The sequence below is a fragment of the Plectropomus leopardus genome, chromosome 7 (assembly GCF_026936395.1).
Source record: "Plectropomus leopardus strain MGB_pleo_1.0 chromosome 7, ASM2693639v1, whole genome shotgun sequence".
NCBI classification, from domain to species: domain Eukaryota; kingdom Metazoa; phylum Chordata; class Actinopteri; order Perciformes; family Serranidae; genus Plectropomus; species Plectropomus leopardus.
The window spans coordinates 37,497,715-37,519,054 of NC_142182.1; the positions used below are offsets into that span (position 1 = coordinate 37,497,715).

The following is a 21,340-nucleotide window of genomic DNA, read 5'->3' on the forward strand; positions in this document are numbered from 1 at the left end:
TAATCATAATTGAAATTCTGCGATTATTTACAAGTTTAGAAATGTCATTGTATGACAGCCCTACTTTCGAGCCTTTACACTGCATGAAAAGGGCCTGTAAATGCCTGCAAATGTCCGCGATTCCTTTAAGTTTTTGGCCGTTCACTGCAGAGTTCGCCTGTGCCAGAAGTTGTCAGAAACGGACAGAGAGACACTTACCTAATATCTCCAAACGGGTCGTTGTCCTGCCTGTCCTCCAGCTGCAGCGTTGCGAGGCCGCTTGTTCAAAAATAATGATTCTAGCGCCATTTTAACTGTTCACCATAATTTTGTTATCTTGGTCTTGCTTTATGCTGGGCTCTGTCTTGCTGCTCTGTTATTTTGGGTATGTTTCTATGTAAACATACACACATACTTCACCTTGTTTTCCCTCCGTGTGCGTTCAAATTTCCGAAGAAAAAAAACGAAACTAATGTTGATTGCTGGAGAAAATGACCAGCCACACAGTGACATTGAAACTTTCATCCAATCGGGACACAGGAGGCGGGACAAAGCTCTCGCAACCAGTTATCTTTGGCTCAGAGTGCTGAACAACTAGTGCTAGTCTATGTCAATTCCTGGTTTCAGGCAGTTATCAGTGCTGACTGTAAATTACTGTCAAAAGCTGCTAACTTGAACTTCCACGGCAATTTACAGGTACAATTACTGCCGAAAATCCCACTGTTCATGCAGTGTTAGACTGAGTCCAATCCATTTATTTTGGTACTGGGATCAGCGCATAATCTACAATTTGAAAAGTTGATGTGTGCCTTCTGGTTGTGCATCAAGTATACAGAATGATAAAGATCTCAAAGAATAATAAAGATCCCAAATCTTCAAATCCTATTAAACCCATTCTTCTTTAAAATGCTACAGCTTTCACATACTTTCAGCTGCATACTAAATGTAAACTTTAAAAGGGTCACACACCTTTGTACTATTAAGCTATAAGTCAGCTTTTTGATATATTACTACATTTTATGCGGCACATTTGTATAGAGTACCCCAGGTATGGCATTTTTCTGTAGGTCAACCTGGAAGCTAACATTGGTTCCCTCGTCAGAAAGCCTATATGTTTTTTTCCAACTGATTTTGGATCACTGAAGAAATTAAGCTCTGTGGCAAATAAACGTTTATGATAAAAACAAGATTGTCTCCACAAATGAACACCACTTTTAGGGTTATTGAAGCCTAAATGTAATTGCTAGACATTAAAAGCTAATGTGGGTTGTATATGAACTACACTATGGTCGCATTGCCACCACTACAAAGCTGAAGAGCCCATGGTAAAGCTGTATTTAACGCAGCTCATCGTGATGACGTTCTGTAGTCTCATTCAGCCACCTGTTAACAACTGCCTTATTTAAGAAACATGAAAGCTTGAAAGTTCACAGGGGGGTATTTACTTAGGTATTTTATGTTGTAGAACAAAACATGAAAGTCTCTTCAGTTTGTGTTAACCATGGATTTCATTTCAGGCTCCTAACAAAATAAACCCATTCAAAAAACTCTTTGACTTTGAGAAAAGGGAACCGGAGGTACTGAAATGAAATGCTAATTCATTTCTGGGCTACTCTATTGTGCTGCTAAGAGTGGATGATGTCTAAATCTTTCTGTTCCTCTACTTTCACAGGATTTTCTGACTTAAACTCCAGTAGCACCAACATTTTTCTCTTCTCATACACATTTTATACATCAAAATGTAGAAAGTTCTGTCTTCTTTCAGATAATGTACCCAGCAACAGGGCTTTGAGTTTTTCTTTTTCTGCCTCAAAGAAACAACAGATCACTTCCCTCTGCCATTGGCTGTAATGTTATTTCCCCTAATCAAGTTTTTAACAAAACCCCAAATGTAGAGATTTTTCAGTCATTTTCAATTTTATCCATACAAATGATATATATCTATGTCTTCAGCAAATCTTTGTCTTCAGTAGAGAGGTTTCAACAATACAACCTAGGGTTTTTGCCATAGGATGCTTTTTTTTTTAGGCGGTACCTCTGTGTTTTATCAGTTAAGCCTTATCATGACTCATCACGTTCACACAGTAAAACCTTTGAATCTGATTGGCTGATTAACCCTGCATCGGTTCCTGTTTGTTTCCGATAGGTGCTTCCCTTTTATGTTCTTCCGTGGACATTCGTCTCCGCTGTTTCAATTGTCAACAGATTCAAACCTTAAGATTTTTTTTAATTAAAACTACATCACTCACATTAACACACACAAACACACACACACACTTAGACTGGTTCTCTATGGTTTGAGTGGCATGAGGTGAACTTCCTGTCTTGGTGGATTGCACCCAGCACTGCAAAAGCGAGCCTGGTAGAAGCAGCCTGATGAAGAGAGCTCAACATTGTGTTTCTCTTTCTGTGTCGGTCTGGACTCTATTGCTCCAAACACTTTTTGTTGGTAAGAATACTTGTTTTGATGGACAAACTTCTTCAGTCAATCCTGACTTTATCCCTAGCCTCTACTACATCAATACATATGTCACTGAAAAGTCAGTTATGATCTAAAACATATAGTGTATCTGTACTTAACATTTGTATGACATGATCCTGATCTACAACAATCAGTGATGAAACAACAATGAACATTTTTTACTGGGGAACATCTTCTTCATTACCAACTGCAGTAGTTGATAAATCAAGATTAGGCCAAATCCAGTCAGAAAAATGGCAGAAAAAGTATTTTCCTCTGACACACTCCACAAGTTTATCCACTTGTTTCTGTTCTTACTGATTAACTTCACGTATTGCTGTGTTTACTTACTATTGCTGTTCTGCAAGCAGTGGCCTGCACACCGCGTCATCACCGATAATATAGTCCCTGATTGGCTGTCAACATTTTCAACTACAGCAGTTTCCCTGATTGGCTTGAATGGATGGTAATTTCTGTTAAGTGTTTGGGGGGACAGAGAGTCCAGACTGATACAGACAGTGACACAGAATGTTGAGCTCATGTCATCAGAATGGTTTTACCAGGCTAGCAACAAGGGACTTGCTTAGAATAACTAGGTATTATATGTTTCACTTAATTGTGCACTGACCGTGATCACTAATCCAGCCAGGTGTTTTTGTCTCTGCTTGGTCTCCTCCCTCTTTTTTTTCTGTCTAGACATTCCTCCAAACACGGAGGTGTCCAACGAGTGTGTGTCCACGTGTTTGTTGCATAGAGACGAAGACAGCGTAAAAGTCAATGTGCAACTGGATGACAGTGTCTTTAAAAAGGTACCACACACACACACACACACACACACACATGTCCATGTGTTTGCTCATGGTCCAGAGCTTGCATTCAGATCTCTGGTGGTACTGCACATAAATGCTGGTTTTATGTCAGCACAGCAGCTGAAATTAGTAACACACTCTGTTTCTGTCAGGGTCAGAAATAAGAGTACAACTGCAGTTCCTACATCCACACTTCTTTAATGTAACCAGGATCGGAGAACCTCTGGGGAAAGGATTGTTGCGTAACAGACAGGGAACACTTTTCCCTCTCGATCTTGGCAGGAACCAGAGGAAAACCAGTGGACTAGCTGTTCCACAAAGACTGTAGATAAATCCCAAAGTTCTCATCAAAGATCTGTGCGCTGTCTGTAAGCACTTATTCAGGGTTTCCGGGGGACTGGAGGTGTCATTGGGTTAGAAGCTGAGAACACCCTGGATAGGACGCCCAGCTTTAACAGGTCTACAGATTAAGGGTCAGTAGTTGCAACAATGTGTCTGTTGCACATTTCTGCACAGTGCTGTAAATTCTGTCAAATATCTGTGCATGCAATTACAGAGAGACAGTTTAATTTTAATTCCTCTGTAGTGCGACTCACTTGTTCCTGAAGAAGACTTTTTCACTCACTTTCCTTATGATCCTGCAACTCCACAGATGACACATGGCTGCTCTTTCCCTCTGAACTTGTCTTACAGCATCCTTTGAAATCACATTCAAATCTGAATGTGCTCAACTTTTCAAACCACTGGTTCAAGAATTGGAGGGATTGTAGGGGTGGGAGTGTATGTGCATAAGTCTGCTCTGTTTAGTATTAGAGTCATATGAAAAATAAATGTCCTCACAGAGATAGAATGATCAAATAGTGAAGGGCTTTTTGATTGTCAGTTCATTACAGGGCTAAGCTAAGCTACTGGAAATTAAGGCGTGGGTGAGACCTTCAAGGTTTTGCTTTGACATTATTCTTCTGACTCTGGCAATGTTTTTTAAATTGTAGGAGGCAGATGAAGTTACTGATTTGATGTGACAGTGAAAATTTAAATCAGAGTCCAGGATAACCCTGAGGTTTTTTGCTTGACTTTGAGAGAGAGAGAGGGATTCAAGATGAAGGCTGACTCTTGTCTTTCTTTCTGAGGCCCAAAAAAATTAATGTCAGTCTTATCTCTGTTAAGTTGGATAAAATTTTGATGCATTTAGTCGTTGATACAGTGACACAGACGTTCTGTAGGTTCATTATCACCTGGCGAGAGCAATCTGTGTATTTACGTGTCATCTGCATGATTAAGGTAGGCCACTTTTTAAAAAATTTTGGATGATTTGGCCTAACAGAAACATATAGAGATTAAACAAGAACAGGTCCCAAAACGGACCCCTGTGGGACCCCATGTCACAGCCATCTGGTCTGACTTATAGCCTTCAATCAAGACAAAGTACTTTGTGTCATGAAAATATGATTTGAACCATTCAAGGACAGTTCCAGAGAGTCAACCCAGTTTTCTTGTCTTTTTAACAAAATTGTATGGTCTACTGTGTCAAAAACAGCACCTAGATCCAACAACAGTAAAATAGAGACTTTGCCAGAGTCTGCGCTCAGGCGAATGTCATTTATTACCTGTATGAGTGCAGTCTCAGTGCTTTGATGGGACCAAAAATCTGAGTAACAGTTATCAAAGCAATTGTTTGCAATAAAAAGTTACTAAGTTGCTGGTGGACAACTATTTTAGTAACTTTACTTAAAAATGGTAAGTTTGAAATTGGCCTGTAGTCGTACATTAACTATGAGAGTGAGTTGTTTTACCAGGCTGTCAGTAAAGAAGCAAGTGGGTAAAACATCAAGGCAGCAAGAAGGGGAACTGAGACTTGAGACAATTTGAACATGAGTGTGTTTCCCAGTGACTGATGGTGATGTTTTCTGCTTCATCTCATATGTCTCCTTTTCCTCTTTAGCCTCTAGACCCCCCCCTCTGTGTTGGAGACAAGGACAGCGAGGTCCATGTCTCCTGCTCAACCGCAAATGATGCATTGACACAGGAAGCTCTCAGTCCCACTGAGGAGGCTTTGTCGGTGGGCATACCTGACGCTGTGGCCCCTCGGAGCCCCAGACTGTCCTGGAAGTCAGAAACAGAGGACAGAGGTCAGGCACACTATATATATATATAGTATATGGTATCATGTTGCAGCCCAAAGAGCGAACACGTTTTTTCACTTTTCAGAGACACACCTCAGTGGACGTAATTTTAATTTTAAGGAGTTTTGTCTTAAATCATATCTATTCAAACAGTGGATAACAGGCTCAGACAAAATATCATATAATCTGTGAACAAGCTCACTAACTAACTCAATCATTACTTATAACTCAGTAGTGTCACCTTTGTGTCTCCTGAATGCTGGAGTTGGTAAAGGCAATTTTCTTAACCTCTTCCCATACAGCATCTCTTTCAGACCTCCTCTGAACTTTCACATTTTAGAGATGTGAAAAACAAAAGAGATGTGATCTCATCAGGGATTTGTAAAATGTTAAAAATATCTCTTTGCATACATTTTGAAGAGTTCTTCTGATTATTGCAAGCGTAGAGTATGCCTATGTAATTTACATGCTTATGTTAACCTGAAACTTAATTTAAAACAGAAACCTCATTTAGTGTTTGTCAGTACACAACCTCACAATCTATTCAGCTGATCTAAAAAAGGAAGGTGATGTTTTGGACCTGATCGTAGAGGGTTTATGGTGCTGACTATTGACTGCAGCCCTACATTGCACCACTGACCCTCGTCGCAAATTATTTCACATTTCTCCTCACATTTCTCTCAGCTATCATGTCAAGTCAGTTGTATTTATAAAGCCCATTATCACAAATCAGTTTGCCTCAGGGGGCTTTACAGCATATGACATCCCTCTGTCCTAAGTGTTGATAACAGTGCCATGCTTATATAAAATGTGGAAGCAGGACTCATAATAATGGTAGTAGAAAGTGGTGTCCAGCAGGATCAAGGCATCAGCGCAACCAAGGCCCAAATAATTGTTATAAAGGCATAAATGGAGAGAAAACAATCCTTAAAAGCTAATGTTGTTCATAAGAGTCACAGTAGATAAAAGCTTTGTGTGTATGTTCACATCCCAGGCCAGACAGATGGAGGAGGAGAGGAAGAAGAGGAAAAAGACAAGCTCTCAGAAAATCCCGTCTCCTCTGCCATCTTGCGAGCCACCATCCGTTCCTTGTCTCCACTCCGTCGTCACAGCTGGGAGCCAGGAACCAACAGCGCCGCTGCAGACACAGACATCACACAGCACAGGTGCTCGGCTTCCAACCAAATCTCTCTTTCTCACACCTCACCAAAACCTCACAGGTGTTGTCAGTCTTCAGAGAGCCATCCGAGGACCATCATGTCCCAGAGAGATGGAGGGCGAAAGTAATCCCAAAGTGTCCCAACAACACCCTTTCAATATGGTGGGAAAACTGCTGACCTCTGAGCAGCAGCGGCTCTTATAGCAGCTGTGTTTCTCTCCTCTTTCTGCTTCAGTCATGTCTTACACCTTCTCCACTGTTGAAGATTTACTTGCGGATACAAACTGCACTCTTCATTTTTCCACATTTATGAACAGAATCAATTAAATACCTTATTTGATACTTTATCCAACTTTTCATTTGGTGGGAAGAGTAATTCTATGTGTTTATGTTGTGGAAGCACTAGTTTCCATGGACAGTAGTGCTCTTCCTAATACAGACAGAGCTGAGCCATTCACCACAGCCATGCTTTCCTGTGTGTTAAAAGGGATGTATCAGAATCTAAATATGTTATTTGGGACAGCAATCAAGCCAAAGTTGCTCGTTAAGATTGAAATGTCTGTGTCAGCCATTATTTGTCAGAAATCGGTCTCTATGGGATGTTGCAATGGTGTGATCACAGCAATTTAAGCCATAATTATAATATATATTCAAACAGCAGACAGTTGTTATTTTGAGGACTAAGAAAAAGAACACTTGGCTTTGTGTAAAATAAACCTTACCTCTATTTGTCAGTTGAACCCTGTCAGTCTGTCCCTCCTCTTCTTTCCACTAATAGCCTGTCTGTCCCCTTTTTCAGCTCATGGAAGAGTCTAACAGGAGAGGTGAAGAGAGCCAAGCCCCCCCTCCACAGGAGAAGGTACACCTTCATCTGTCACCTGTTTCTCTTACACACCAAGTGGTTTCTTTTCATGCCCACTTTCTTCTTCCTCTTAAAGCTGTATATCATGTGTTTAAGCCAAAGGACTGGCCATATAAGATGCTAGACAGGTCTCCATTACAGAATTGCACAAAACTTAAGCGACATGTTCGAAATGTTGATAAAAGACAATTGCAAGATGACTGTGTTTTCAATGAGTGATGTTCTGCAACTTCTCCTCTAGTGATAACATTCCAAGAAGCTTGGCGATGGATGTTCAAAACATTAGCAGCTTTATTTCTATTACAGCCACCACACTAGCCGTCATTATTTACTATCCAAGTCCACATAGGCGTGTTATGGAGCCATAATGGAAAGTCGAGCCCCTTATACATAGGAGCGGTCACGTATGAGGGATTTCTTGGAGGTGATAGTCCACCATTTCGAAGAGGAATTGTGGATTCAGAACTTCCAGATGATCCGCTCAACTTTTGAAGAGTTATGTGATAGTAAGAGAGTAACAGTAACAGTAGCATCTGCTGCATCATGAGGGAGCCAGCTCCTACTGACAACCACATAGCCATAGCATCATGTGACCTAGAAAAGCCCAAAAATGATGACAATCTGAGACTGTGTGTGTACAGAGATGAGTGGGTGCTTCATTTGTTGAATTTCCACCTTGTTCTTTCCACATCTTATCTTAGCTTACACTGAATAACAAAGTGAGTCCTCCTGCTGGTTGAACAGTATTCGGTAACAATATCTGAAGCTCTCAAAACATGATCATGTTACCAATATCCTCCTTTACAATAGTCAAGCATTTCAGCATTCTTGTCTTTTATGACTGGAGTACAATGATTAAATCAGCTTTGCAGCCTCAGGTTGCTTACATGACATTAATTCTACACACACACACACACACACACACACACACACACACACACACACACGCATGCATATGCTTGGTATTCAATGGAAAAGTCCTAAGAGTATGAGTAAATGAAGTGTCTCCACACTATCAGCAGGAGCAGGGAAGCTGGAATGTTTCAGTCTGATATGGTGCAGTGATATGTATCAACTCCAGCTTATCAGCCTCAGCTGTTGGATCTCAATAAATACAATATGAATAAACCAAAGAACTGTGATAGTAAGACACTACATAAAAGCCAGACTAAAAAGATAGACTTTCCAGCTCCTCTCAGATCCTCCGGCAGTCTGTTCCAGCATTTTGGAGTTAGATAGCTGAAATCAGAATCTCTGAAAATTTTAGTTCTACTTTTTAGTACAGCTAAAAAAAAAGAGTTGGGGGATCTTAGGGTCCTTCCAGCTTCATAAATCAAAAGTATCTCTTAGATGTCATCTGGTGCAAGGCCATGCAATGACTTATAAAGTAAGAAAATAATTTTAAAAAGTAAGGCAAAAACTAACAGGCAGCAGTGTAAAGTTTTTTAAACAATGTGTGTTCTTCTGGTCTTCGAACTTGTGCTGTAGCATTCTAAATTAGCTGCAGCTGATTAATTGTATTCTCATGGAGTACAACAAAGTATAAGACATGTGATTTCCTGTTGCCAGTCGGTGGCACTATGACTTTGACTTGGTGTTGGCATTGACATGTCATAAGGCCAGGAGTCTGATCCAGCCTGAGAAATTTGGGGCAGACTGGACAATGCACGGTCAGGTTACAAAAACGTTCTGTTTTATGGCTATACATGCAAAATGGCTCACAAGAGAGAATCCTGGAGGTCTCGAGGTTTATAATTACTATTTACTTACATTCTGTTGCTTCTTGATGGCAGCCACCACAGCATCAGTCGTCTTGGAGTAGGTCTCTTTGGCCTCTGCTTCTGACAGAAAGGGCAGATCCTTAAACCTAGGATCAAGAGCTGATGCACAGTGTCTCCCTCTCTTTGGCATATCTCTTTCCCAGATCTTGTGCTATAGCAGCCTTGATGTCCTTCACTGTCTCACTGTCATTCAGGCTCTCTTCTGTGCCCATAACAAGCTTGGCACGGAGTGGTGCGATGATAGACAGAGTGGGCATGCTCTCCTCTGACATCCTTCACTGGCTTCAGTGCCTTTAGAACTCCCTCTCTGCATGTGATGTCAATGTCATTCAGTGTGAAGATATCCTTTTCCCTCCGTCTGACCTCTGATGAAAGGACTGCTGCACAGATGGCTGGTTGTTCTAGAAATCTTTCTGTCCTATCATAAGAGCTGTTCCACCTTGTTTTGGTAGCTGTAGCTGCGCTTGTTTGATTTTTAGCTGGCGGCTGGCTATGGTGCATCTGAAAAACGAAGTTACATGCACATCCTGCCAAGTAGTCGTGCCACTTCTGGCAATTTCATTGCCTTCTGTGAGGCAAGATTCAGGCTTTGTGCAAAGCATCACACATGGGTTATCAGCCACTATGTTAATCTTGGATGCATTGTCGGTTACAATGATGGGATCTTTTGCTTCCAACCCCAATTCAGTAACAGCGTCCTTCAGTAACACTGTGATGTTCTCTCCTGTGTGACTCTCATGCATTGCTCTTGTTTGTAACATGTGAATCCAGCTTCCACTCATCTGTAATGTGATGGGCTGTTATAATGATGTATGATTCAGTGGCCCTCGATGTCCAAGTGTCACATGTGAAAGCAACTCTCTTAGCAAAGCTGAAAGATTCCAGCACCCTTGTTTTGACCTCCGTGTACAACTTGGACATAGCGATGTAAGTGATGCATTGACAAGAGGGTATGGGGTAATGAAGCTCCATTGTATTCACCATATTATGGAAACCTTCATTCGCTACAACACTAAGAGGATGCAAATCTTTGCAAATTAAATAAAGTATCGACCTTGTTATTTTGGTTGCACAAGTTGAAGTTGGTGGAAACTTTGCTGCTTCAACTTGATCCATAGTGAGTTGAAATGGATCCACTCGCTTTTTAGAGTAAGCTGTTAGCTTCTCCATTTGCTGCACATCAGAATGGTGTCTTGACAAGTGTGCTCTCAGATTCGCTGTGTTCCTCGAATATTTGACTTTGGCATGGCACATTTTGCAAACAGCATGGGTCCTGTCAAAGTCTTTGGTTCCTTCTTTATTGTGGAAGCCAAAATGAGCCCACACTTCAGCTCTATACACGGTGAGTGTTGTTACGTCGGAACGAAAGAGTGAATTGGCTAAAGATAGAACACTGCCACCAGCGGTCTGGATGTTTTAACACATCACAAAATTAAGCACAGCTACATTATGAACGCATAGGAAACGGCTGATCAAAAATCAATATTTTATTTTTGAATATTGATACAGTATCCCAACGCAAAGTATCGCGATACTCAAGTGTATTAATATTTTCTTACACCCTGATTAAACAGTGTCCTGACAGCAGTTGGTGATTGGGGCCTATTAAACATTAGGCAGCTCACACACAGCTGTCTCCCACCAGACTCCTTCTATGTTGCTGTGCACGCATCATTTCAATAGATACGAGGAGTCCGTCATTCATGTTATCGATATCACCATCATTAATCCATCTCCTTAGTCTTAATCAAGATTTTAACATCCTTTCATCAAATATGTAGCTATCTCTCTCTCACACATCTCTTCTTTTTCTCCATGTTTTCACGTCCTCCACCCGTCATTCCTCCATCTTTCCGTCTCTCCAGTATGAGCTGGTGTCCATCCACCCTGCGTCGTCCTGATCAGGAGCAAATAGACAACAGAAGGTAATCAGAATAGGTTTCCCCCAGAGGCTAAATCATTAACTAGAATGTAAAACACACCCAGAAATGTAGATCAGTTCAGCTGCACAGCACAACAACAAGTAGAAGAACATGATAGTTTTATGTTTGTGTTGTGTTTCTGCACCCAGCTACAGCCTGGAGGGTCTGCAGGTAGAGAGAGGAGCGCTCCATGCTCAGGGTCCCTGCCTCAGTGACCAACAGGAGAGGTCTGCAGGGAGGAGTTTACATCTGGACAACCAGGAGAGAGGCTCACTGCTTTCCCTCACTGAGAAGGAGCAGGATGGAGACGGAAGCAGCATCGATAGCCAGGTGTGTGTGTGTGTGTGTGTTTGTGTCTCGATATTTTAAATTCTTATCAGTGAAATAAATTTAGAGAGCCTCCTGCAGGCAGCTGCTCAGCTGAAGCTTCAGCAGTTATTCTTCATTTTGCTGTTTGTACATGTTCATGATCCCCTGAAAACAAACTGCAGTGAAAAAAGAGAAAAAGCTAAATCTAGCCTCCTGATCATTTTGGATTTTCAAAATAAAAGGTACGATGAGTATAGACAATAATTCGCCCAGTGAAGAATATAAATTGCCCCTATCCATGCATATACTCATACAGCGTTTTCTACAACAAAGGCAAAGCTCTCGATTTACCGCTCCATCTATGTCCCAACTGTCACCTGTGGTGTCCCTCGTGTGTGTTTTTTAGACATCACATCAGGTACTGTCACTGACAAACAGCTGTCCTCCTGTGTTCCATCACCAATCCCTCACCAAATCCATCTCCATGGTTACCATCAGTCAAGGTGATGCAGATGGTGAGTTTCTGGTTAATCAGCAGTCTGTTTTTATATATTTTTTTTACCCTTCATTTTTTATCTTTTACTTCATACCTTCATCCTGTTGCCACCTGTAGTTTCGAAGTTGTACTCTTAAACATGTGCAGTAAGATTGTTCTTTTGTTTTCCTGTTCATCTTGCTACATCCCATCGATACCCTGTAGTGAGTGGATTTCCTCAGTCGAAGCGGCGAGTCAGCTTCTCCCTCTGTATCTCACCGCTCCACCCCAAAAATAGACTATTTTCTATTTGCTCCTCCTCCAGTGAAGAGGAGGAGGGAGGGAGTAAGTATGATGAATGAAGAACAATGTTTCGTCTGTCGGTGTGGTGTCTCGTAACACTGTCCAAAAAAGTGTTACATGTGCTCACTAAAATGTGTTCATCTCCTCCTGGAACTGCTGCATGTGTAGAAAAGACGCTAATAGTTTTCTACTGCTCAATGTAAGAGCATCTGTTTGTTAGCCCATTTTCACTCCAAACTCGTCAAATAGTGCCGCTCTGTCAGTGCTTGCAGCATACAAGCATGATGCCAAAAGCCATCTTCAACATTTAACCAGAACGCAGCTGGATGAGGTCAGATGAGTGTGGACAAAACCGGTGGCATTATTATTGTACACCGCAGATGGCCAGATAGCATCAGGTGTGTTCACGTGCAACTTGCACAGGCACTATCACTAGAGAATGCCGCCAGATGGAACTAGTCGTGTGCGCATGAAACACTGAAGGACAGCATCATAATAACACTGCCGGTGACCACATAATATAAGGAGTATATGTGCGCTTATAGGGCGGGCGATCAGGTGGGGAGGTGGATGGGTCTCACAAACAACTGACTTTTGTGTGGGAGTTCATTTACTGTGTCGGTACGTGTGTATGTGTGTTTTCTCCTTCTACATCTCACCATGTAACTCTTTTGCCCAGTCCTAACCATTATACCAGTCTGTGTAAATATTAGGATGTGCTGCATCATCCCACCATGTGCATTTGTTGACCTCACTGTAACAGCATCCCAGAGCCTAAACAGCTGATGCACAAGGATGCCTAAAACATCATAAGTAGATGTGGAAGGGAGGAGAACATGTGGGTTTGTTTTGACATTAAAGTTCCCTGCATAGTTTAAAAGTAGAGAAGTGTCTCGTCTGTCCATTTGACTCTCCCTGGTCCTGAATGCCTGGTCACTGCCTCCACATGATTGTCCATGGTTGCTGACCTGCATCAAAATGCTGCTTTTCCTAAAATGAAAGTCCGTCTTTAGAGCTACAGTTTATTAAACACACCAAAACCTTTCATGAGCTCACCTTCAAAGAAATACTTTAGAGAACCATGGGAAGCGGTGCTTTCTTATAAAGACTTCCTGTAGATGAGAGGACCAGTTTCATATCTGTGCAACCCAAAAACTTCTGGCAGACAAGTGAAACCAGACTCAGTCTCTGCTACAGTGCAGTGTGATGCCATCCAGAAAGCTGCTTTGTTCCATCCATGCAAACACACATCACTGTTAAATCACTTCGCATTGAGAGTACTGTATTTCTAATGTTTACCTCTTGCTCACTGGGACAGAAGATAAAAGTATTTCCAACAGGATAGCTATCCAGAGTTGTAAAATCCTGTTTCATCACACTTTTATAAACCACAATGCATTATTTTGGTGTCACATAGATCTTTAGACACATCGGTTTGTTACTCCAAATGAACTTCCTGTATCACATTTCATGTCGCACTGGTACGTTAACAAACACACCCCCAACAGCCCAAATACAATGTAGGGAAACAGCATTTGCTTAAGTCTGATTGTGGAATAATTTAACTGTCCTCACATCTTAACCTCTGTGGCCGTATGGTCACTTCTCCTGCAAAACAGCTGCTCTGTAGTTGCTTCTGCACGGCATATAGCAGTGATCCACAGCAGGACAGGCACAGCACCCAGCAGTCCCACCATCACAGCAGTCATTTTTCACCATAAAGCACACCTCTCCCTCTCTCCCAGAGTTCCCTGCTCTGTCAGTTCAGCATATAGAGAGAGTCACATGGTTGAATGGTGCTGTCCAGGATTTATTTTCTGTGAATCAAAGGATATCACAGTTCCTGATATCCTTTTGGAAACTGATGTGGCACAGAGGTCGGCCAGTTTATTTTCCACTGCCAGTACAATGCTAGCAGGATGCTGGTTCAGCTGGTCTCCATTCTCCTCCATCTCTTCTCCATGTTTGCTGAATTTTATATTTAAAAACAGTGACCTGGCTAGCAAGCAGCTAGCTAAAGGTTGGCAAAAGGAGAGTTTACAGAGTGCTGAGTCAATTTATTCGTCCCCATGAGTTGTTAGTCAGTGGTGGCCACAACTAACCACAGAAAGCACCACCAAGATTTGCAAAATAGACATGAGAGCCTATATTTAGCACAAATTTAGCAGTGTAAATGAGAGTGTACATTATGTCAATAAAATGTACAGTTACAGAATAGAAAGTATGCATACATCATAAACTGTTAACCATGAATAAGAAACGTACATATTAAATGATGTGCTCACCTTTTGGTTGGATGCGCATTGTGCAGTCATCATAATAGACTGGATTTAAATCAGATTTCTCTGCCTACTGTATCTTCAGTTTTGTATTTGCTACATGGACAGGTGGTCTTATAATCCTAATGTTCCTTTTTTCATTACTGGTAAGACTCTTGGGCCAACAGTTTCCCTCTTTTTCCCCTGGTCAACTCTTTACTTATATATCAGCACTGTCTCTAACTGTCATTTTGCTGCACCAGATTTCATTGGTAAATGTGTGTCTGAACCCTTTGCTGCAGGTATCACAGAAATAGTATTGCTATGTGGTTGTGTTGTTCTGATCAGATGATGTCTGTCCTCTTTCCTCACTGCAGGGATGAGCTCATTCTCCAGTAACTCTGGATCACTGGAATACAGGTAAGACGAAGCTCAAAGTGTTGTTACACTGTGATTAGTTTTGCTTTTACAGTCTTCTTGTATTTTATATCACACCCTTACTGCCAAACACAGTCACTTTCTAAATATTGACACATGCTGTAGTTCAGTGCATGTTACCACAATCAAACTGTGATTTGATTTTTAATGCAGTAAAGTTAGTTTCAGCCAGTCAGTAATTCTAATAGAAGGACTTCTGTAGCATCACAAAAAGAAGTAATGAGATTGCTTTATTTTGGTGTAACTCACTGGCAAAAAGGGTTCAGTTAGATTAAAAATAAGCAGCCTTTTCACTCCTTTGTTTTGCATATCAAGGCATACTTGCTTCATGATATCGTGTGTGTGTTGGTCAGTATATCAGAGGAGGAGCCGGGTCCTCTGCGGAGTGAAACTGAGGGAAAAGGAGGACCTAAAATCAGTCGGACATTCAGCTACCTCCGCAGCAAGATGAGCAAGAAAGGCAAGGTGAGAACACCAGTATCCGGTTACGACATAGTGCACATACTCCAAAAGATGAAGCAGGATTTAAGGATAAATGTTAATTTCAGTTTAAAAAATAGGTAATTAATCTACCTTGTGCTTTATGTTCAATCATGCAAATGCAAATTTTACACTACAGCATGGAATGGTGTTGATTGATTTTCTCTTGACAGGAAGTGGTAATTGTGTTAACAGCCATATGGTCAAATCACACTGCATTTAGTTATATAGCTAAACATTACATTTGTGTGTCAGAGGCCTTAAAATGTTTCAAGTGTGGGCGGCATCAGCTCGCCGAGCCTCGTGTCTGTCCAGGAAAAACTCCACAATTCAACATAACCACAGCAGTGATGAAGGAATGTGTTTGTTTCTGAGCTTTGTTTTCTGTCTCTCTGTAGCTTTGTCATCACCAAACAGTTAGCACCTGTGCTCACCTTTTGACAATTCTAATAAGTGGAGTGCTTTGGGTTATTTTTCCCTAGATTTTTAAAAAAAATTATCTCTAGATATACAAATTTCTTGCAATTTGTAGGGCATTTCTTGCCATGTTGCTCATTGCCTTTTGTCTCATCATCTTTGAAAGACATCAAACCAGTTTGCTCAGGGTTCAGAGATTTGAATACTGCAGCACAAGAAAAGTGATGTTAATCCAGGTTTCAAATGGTTGAAGTTTAGACTATAATAATAATATAATATAATAATATAATATTTGTGGGTATGACGGGACAATGTGGGCCAATCACTGAGCACAACTTCACCCTGACTCATTTAAACTAACCTGAGCCAAGGCACTTTCATATGAAATCATTTGATGAGACCTAAAACAAACATTCAGACGTCTCTTCATATTTTCTCGATTAATGACCTTTGTCTCTTTTGCCTCCAGGAAAAGGAGAGGAAGGGAGAGAGGGAGCGAGAGAGTAAAGACAGAGAGAGGAAGAGTGCAAACGATCATCTCTCCATTGCAGTTAGCCTGTCTCCTTCCCTGTCTTCTTCCACGGCCTGTCAGCACTGCACCAAGCCTCTGAACCATAAGGACACTGTCCTCTGCAACAGTAAGACTCTCACACCTCCTCCTCATCCTCCTTCCATCTCTCTTGTTTTTTGCCTTCACTCTTTCTTCTTCTCCTCTGTTTCATCTTAACTTTCTCACTCATTTCTTTCCTTTTCCTTCCCTCCTCCTCCTCCTCTGTGGCTTCCTCTTACTTTAGTAGTTTCACCAGGCGGGTTTCCATTACAAATTTGGGCAAAACTTAAGTGATATTTTGTGTTGATAAGTGTTGATAAAACACAATTGCGAGATGACTGTGTTTCCATTGAGTGATGTTATGTAAGTTAAGAAGATATTGGTCTCTTCCTCCATCAACACATACCGAGCCATGTTTTGTAGAATGTCATGTGACGTTGTACTTCTTCTTCCTCTCCTCCTTCTCCTTATTTGGGTTTAATGGCTGTTGGGATCCATAAAGTCACATTACAGCCACCCGGTGTTACATATCATATGATCTATAAAAGCAAAAAATACCTCCTCATAGGAGCATAACAACTTTTTTAAACAGGAGTTTTTTGTATTTTGATGTGTTTCCATTAGGTGAATTTTGTATTCGCAATTTCGATTTACACAATTTGAGGGTTCATGGAAACCAGCCTAATGTGACATATCTGTCTCATGTCCTTTTAACTCTTTGCTTGTCACAGCAGGAGTCCATGCACAGTATCAACACTGCAATTATACTAGCTCACAGGGTTTATCCTCAGAACAAAGCAATAGCAATAAAGCACAGCCTGATGGCGTTTGCTCACAAAAAATCCTGCTGATTTTGCTCTTTTGTCCACTTGTGGGAAAATGTTCACTATTATCAATAACACTTCACAAATTTGAGAATGTCTGCAGCAGCAGTTACTGAGGCCCTCGTATCTGTCCGTCCATACATTATCTCTATATTCTTTGTCCCACACTTTTGTCACATGAATGATTTCAGTCCTTTTAGACTTCCTGTAGGCACCTATCACTGCTGATTGTTGATTTGTTTACAGATCTTAAAAAAATAATAATAATGCAGCAATCGTGGTTATTGGCATTAATCTTCTGAAACCTGAACAAATTGGCCTGATTTTTGAAAAACATGGGAAAAAGTCAATGAGCAACTTTAGAGGGAATTAGCAGGAAAAATTACATGAAAATTAGTAAAAAAATGAAGAAAATAGAAAATAAAAATGACTTGACAAAACTGCTTGAATATGATAGCAATTCTGTAAAACTTTTTAAATATCTAATTCTGATTATCATAATTGCTCTGAACATTTTCCCTACGCTTCTTTAAACATTATTTTTTAAATTTACTAATTTCTAGTAATTTGTGGGACATTTCTTGCAAGTTGCTCATTGCCTTTTTTCCCACTTTTTTAAAAGAAATCAAACCACTTTGTTCAGGGTTAAAATGTTTAAATAATTCTGAAAGGCATTTCAATGCAGCAGAAGAAAAATGATGTCGATCCAGGTTCAAAGGGTTAACTAAATGTAACGTTTTTACAACTGTGTGTTTGCTGTGTGCTGTGTGTCTTCTCCTGTCTGAAACGTATTCATCAATATTTAAAGTTATCAAAAGCTAAAGTTATGAGACATAAACACACAGAATATAACCAGATTTGTCCTTTAAAGTTCATCTTATTTAAACACTCTAAACCCTGAAAAGCTGAGCTTATTGACGAGGAAGTCTGTGGGGTTGAGTTAGAGTTACATTACAGAACAGAGATAAAACTTAATTTGGCAACTCTTGAGATTGTCTTGATCTTGTACACGCAGTGTATCAGAAAAGTAATTATGAAGTGCTCTTTTCTTTTCCACAGTGTTAAATTAAGAGAGTGAAACTAACAGGAAGTTGTAGCTTTAAAGAGGCAGAAACATACAATCCCTGTCTCTATGTTAATTAAGACAGCAGCTCTCATAGTTTTTGCTGACTTGCTGTTTTTTTTGCTTTTGATTCAGTGTGCTTTAGAATGAAAGCTTGAGCTGTGCTGCTGTGTGGTCAACTCAGTTTATGAGAAGCCTTCCACTAACTCCTCCACAAGTCTTACAGGCTGTTTCATCATTCCCTCACTGTGGGTGTGTCTGTGTGAGCTCATTGTCAGAGTGACTAGAGCAGTGTTATTGTGGGGGAAACTGTGTGTGTGTGTGTGTGGTTTATCCTCACAGACAGTGACTATGGCATTACAGATTTGTAGAATGGTTTTATAATGTATATGGCTTGTGTGTACACTTGAGATGAACACATGAAAAAGCTTGTTTCTAATTATCATCATGTGTTGTTTACAGACTGTGGAGCTCATGTCCATAAGAGCTGCAGAGACATTCTGTTTGTCTGTACAAAGGGCAAAGCAAAGGTAGGTCTGATACACAACTATTATGCCTATATATCTCGAAAAGTATCTCTAAATTTATTTTTAAAAAAACATTAAAATGTATTTAATTTTACATTAAGAATAATAATAACAACAACTAGAGATTGCAGTTTCCTGAGACATGGGACATGGCAGGTGTGAATGCTCAGTTTTGAAAAGCTGATATTACACTGCAAGCTGGCCTTAATATTTAGGGGGAAGGATAAGCTGGAACTGTTGGAAAAGTAAGAATGAGTTTAATAAGTATAAATGTCATTAAAAAGTTGAATGGTACCAATGATGTAAAAATAAGATGTAGAATATTTTAAAGCTGTCTGAAAAGCTGATGCTACATAGCATTTTATTTATAGATGCCTTTTTAAAGCATTGAAAGGGCACAAGACACAATTAGAAACAAGCAGCAATGTATTCATAGTACATTTCAGTAATATACAGTAATAACTTAATGAAATAACAAGACAAAATCATAATTGTAAAACAAGGTATAAAATCGTCAGTATCAAGTCATCATCAGTTCCAAATGTCGATGTGTGTGTTGTCATTATATCGAACCAATAAGCTGGTTTGAAAAGGTGTGTTTTCAGACAGGATTTGAGGAAGGAAAGAGAGTTAATATTGTAAATATCTTGTAGGACAGTTTCCCAAAGACAGGGACAGAATGGCTGAAGACTTTAGAGTCCATAGTAGGTAGGCAGGCAGATGGTGATGTGAGTTGGTTTGTAGAAGAGGATCTGAGAGTATGGAAAGGTGTGTAGATATGAAGTAGTTCAGACAGGTACAAAGGGGCAACGTTATGAAGGGCCTTAAAGGTGAGAAGCAGAATGTTGAAATTGATTCATATTTAACAGGAGCTGCAGAATTTGAGAGAAAGCCCACAGAGGACAGAATTGTGATAATAAACACGATTCATCCAACAAAAATAGAGTGCTGTTAGATGTAGGTGACAGCAAAGATGGTCAATGTTAAGTAGATGAAAGTATGCAGAATGAGTGATATCACTGATGTGTGCCTCAAAATACAAAGTACTGTCCAGATTAACACCAAGACTCTTACCCTGGGGGGGAGGAAGGCCATTGGAGTTGTCAGTGGTCAGAGATAAACTGTGTGGTTTAGTCAAAGTAGATTTAATACAAAGATATATATAGCTATAGAGCTTGCTGAATCCTGATTAAGTGGCTATCTGACCACAAGGTTCAAATGTCATTTAAAAAAAATCTGGAATAAAAATCGAGCTTGGCTATCTACATGTTCCTGCTGTTGGGCAGGTTCTTCTGTTTCAGCTCATACGAGACTGCATTTGTTTAGAGAGATAAAAGCTCTCTTATATCTCCGTTCTATAAAAGTAGGTACACTGTATAAAACTTAAATTAAAACATAATGCAATGGTTTGCAAATCCTTTTCAACCTAATTGCAATTGGATTCAGTACAAAGACAAGATATTTAATGTTTAATGTGTAAATAATTAAAATGTTCAAACTGTACCTTTCACCTAATGATTTCCTGTGTTTGTTTCCAGCAGCAGCAGCTGCTGCCAGAAGCTGTTTCAGGATCTGCTGTTACCATGAGAAGTATATGTAAGAACACAATCACACCAGCAAACTCTTGTTGAACATGTTGACATGTGTCATAGATCAAAATGACTGATTAGATTGTGGCACACACACGATCATTGGAATGAACCTAGAGGAACATCAGCTCAAGCTTGACCATCATTATCATCTGAACTTTATTGTCTTTGGTTGGACTGCAACACAGGGGGGTCAACCCTTTTTAAACAAAAAAGTGTGACTGAGGAAGTGAGCTGTGCAGAGTGAAGTCTACATGATTTGCAGATACATTCCAAATTCCAACTGAGAAAGCTCCAGAATTCCGTATTTCCACTTAAAAATAGTCAAGGATATGTAACATCATAGTTTTGTGACTGATTTTTCACAGTGTATTTGTTTTTCTGCAGATAAGTTATGGGCTGTGGAAATGTGATCACTGGCTTAGCTGTCAATTCATTTCTAAATGCCTTAAAACAGGAGATCTACATATTCAGTTTATTTGTGTCAGCTCACGCACCAAATGGTTTAAGGACCCTATTTAAATGCAGTGAATTATTATTATTATCAATTTATAAGACATAAAGGTGCTTGGAAACTTAAAAACCAGAAAAACTGGTGAAAAGGCTGATATTTTATGGGTCCCCTACTTGGGTGTCAGAAAATGGCTCAGCAGCTCTCCCTACAAAAGTTCAATAAAGTAGCCCCATATAGTACATTTCACCTAGATATAAGACATTTGGTATGCACATGTATTATGTCCAATATTTACAGAAGCGTATTGCTGCCACTCTAACATTGAAAAAATACGGATCAGTTTCATGTTATAACAAGAAAGTTTCACGTTATAACGTGATAATTTATACTGTGTGTCAGCAGAAATAGACAGTGAAGATGGTCTTATGATTATTATATTGACTCTATACTACCTTTTACTGCAGTTTAAAAGTCTCTCTCTGTCATGGAGATGAGGAAATACAACAAAGTCAACTTCCCCTTTTCCCTTTCAAAAAAAAAAGAACCCCTGACAGCCC

The 21,340-nt window shown here is 40.1% G+C and overlaps 1 protein-coding gene across 8 annotated transcripts in view; it reads left to right on the forward strand.

Annotated features, from left to right (window-relative positions):
* Positions 1-21,340, forward strand: part of akap13b (A-kinase anchoring protein 13b) — a 76,916-nt gene that overhangs the window by 31,780 nt on the left and 23,796 nt on the right. For 7 of the 8 annotated variants that reach the window (XM_088080626.1, XM_042496483.2, XM_042496484.2 and 4 more), the window contains 12 exons: positions 3,137-3,249; positions 5,192-5,378; positions 6,367-6,538; positions 7,331-7,390; positions 11,040-11,099; positions 11,246-11,426; positions 11,812-11,920; positions 14,819-14,861; positions 15,233-15,344; positions 16,246-16,414; positions 18,676-18,743; positions 20,279-20,336. In XM_088080626.1, coding sequence (XP_087936752.1) covers positions 3,137-3,249; positions 5,192-5,378; positions 6,367-6,538; positions 7,331-7,390; positions 11,040-11,099; positions 11,246-11,426; positions 11,812-11,920; positions 14,819-14,861; positions 15,233-15,344; positions 16,246-16,414; positions 18,676-18,743; positions 20,279-20,336 — 1,332 coding nt within the window. The remainder of the gene's footprint in view (positions 1-3,136; positions 3,250-5,191; positions 5,379-6,366; positions 6,539-7,330; positions 7,391-11,039; positions 11,100-11,245; positions 11,427-11,811; positions 11,921-14,818; positions 14,862-15,232; positions 15,345-16,245; positions 16,415-18,675; positions 18,744-20,278; positions 20,337-21,340) is intronic. The other variant, XM_088080625.1, reaches the window with a different exon arrangement.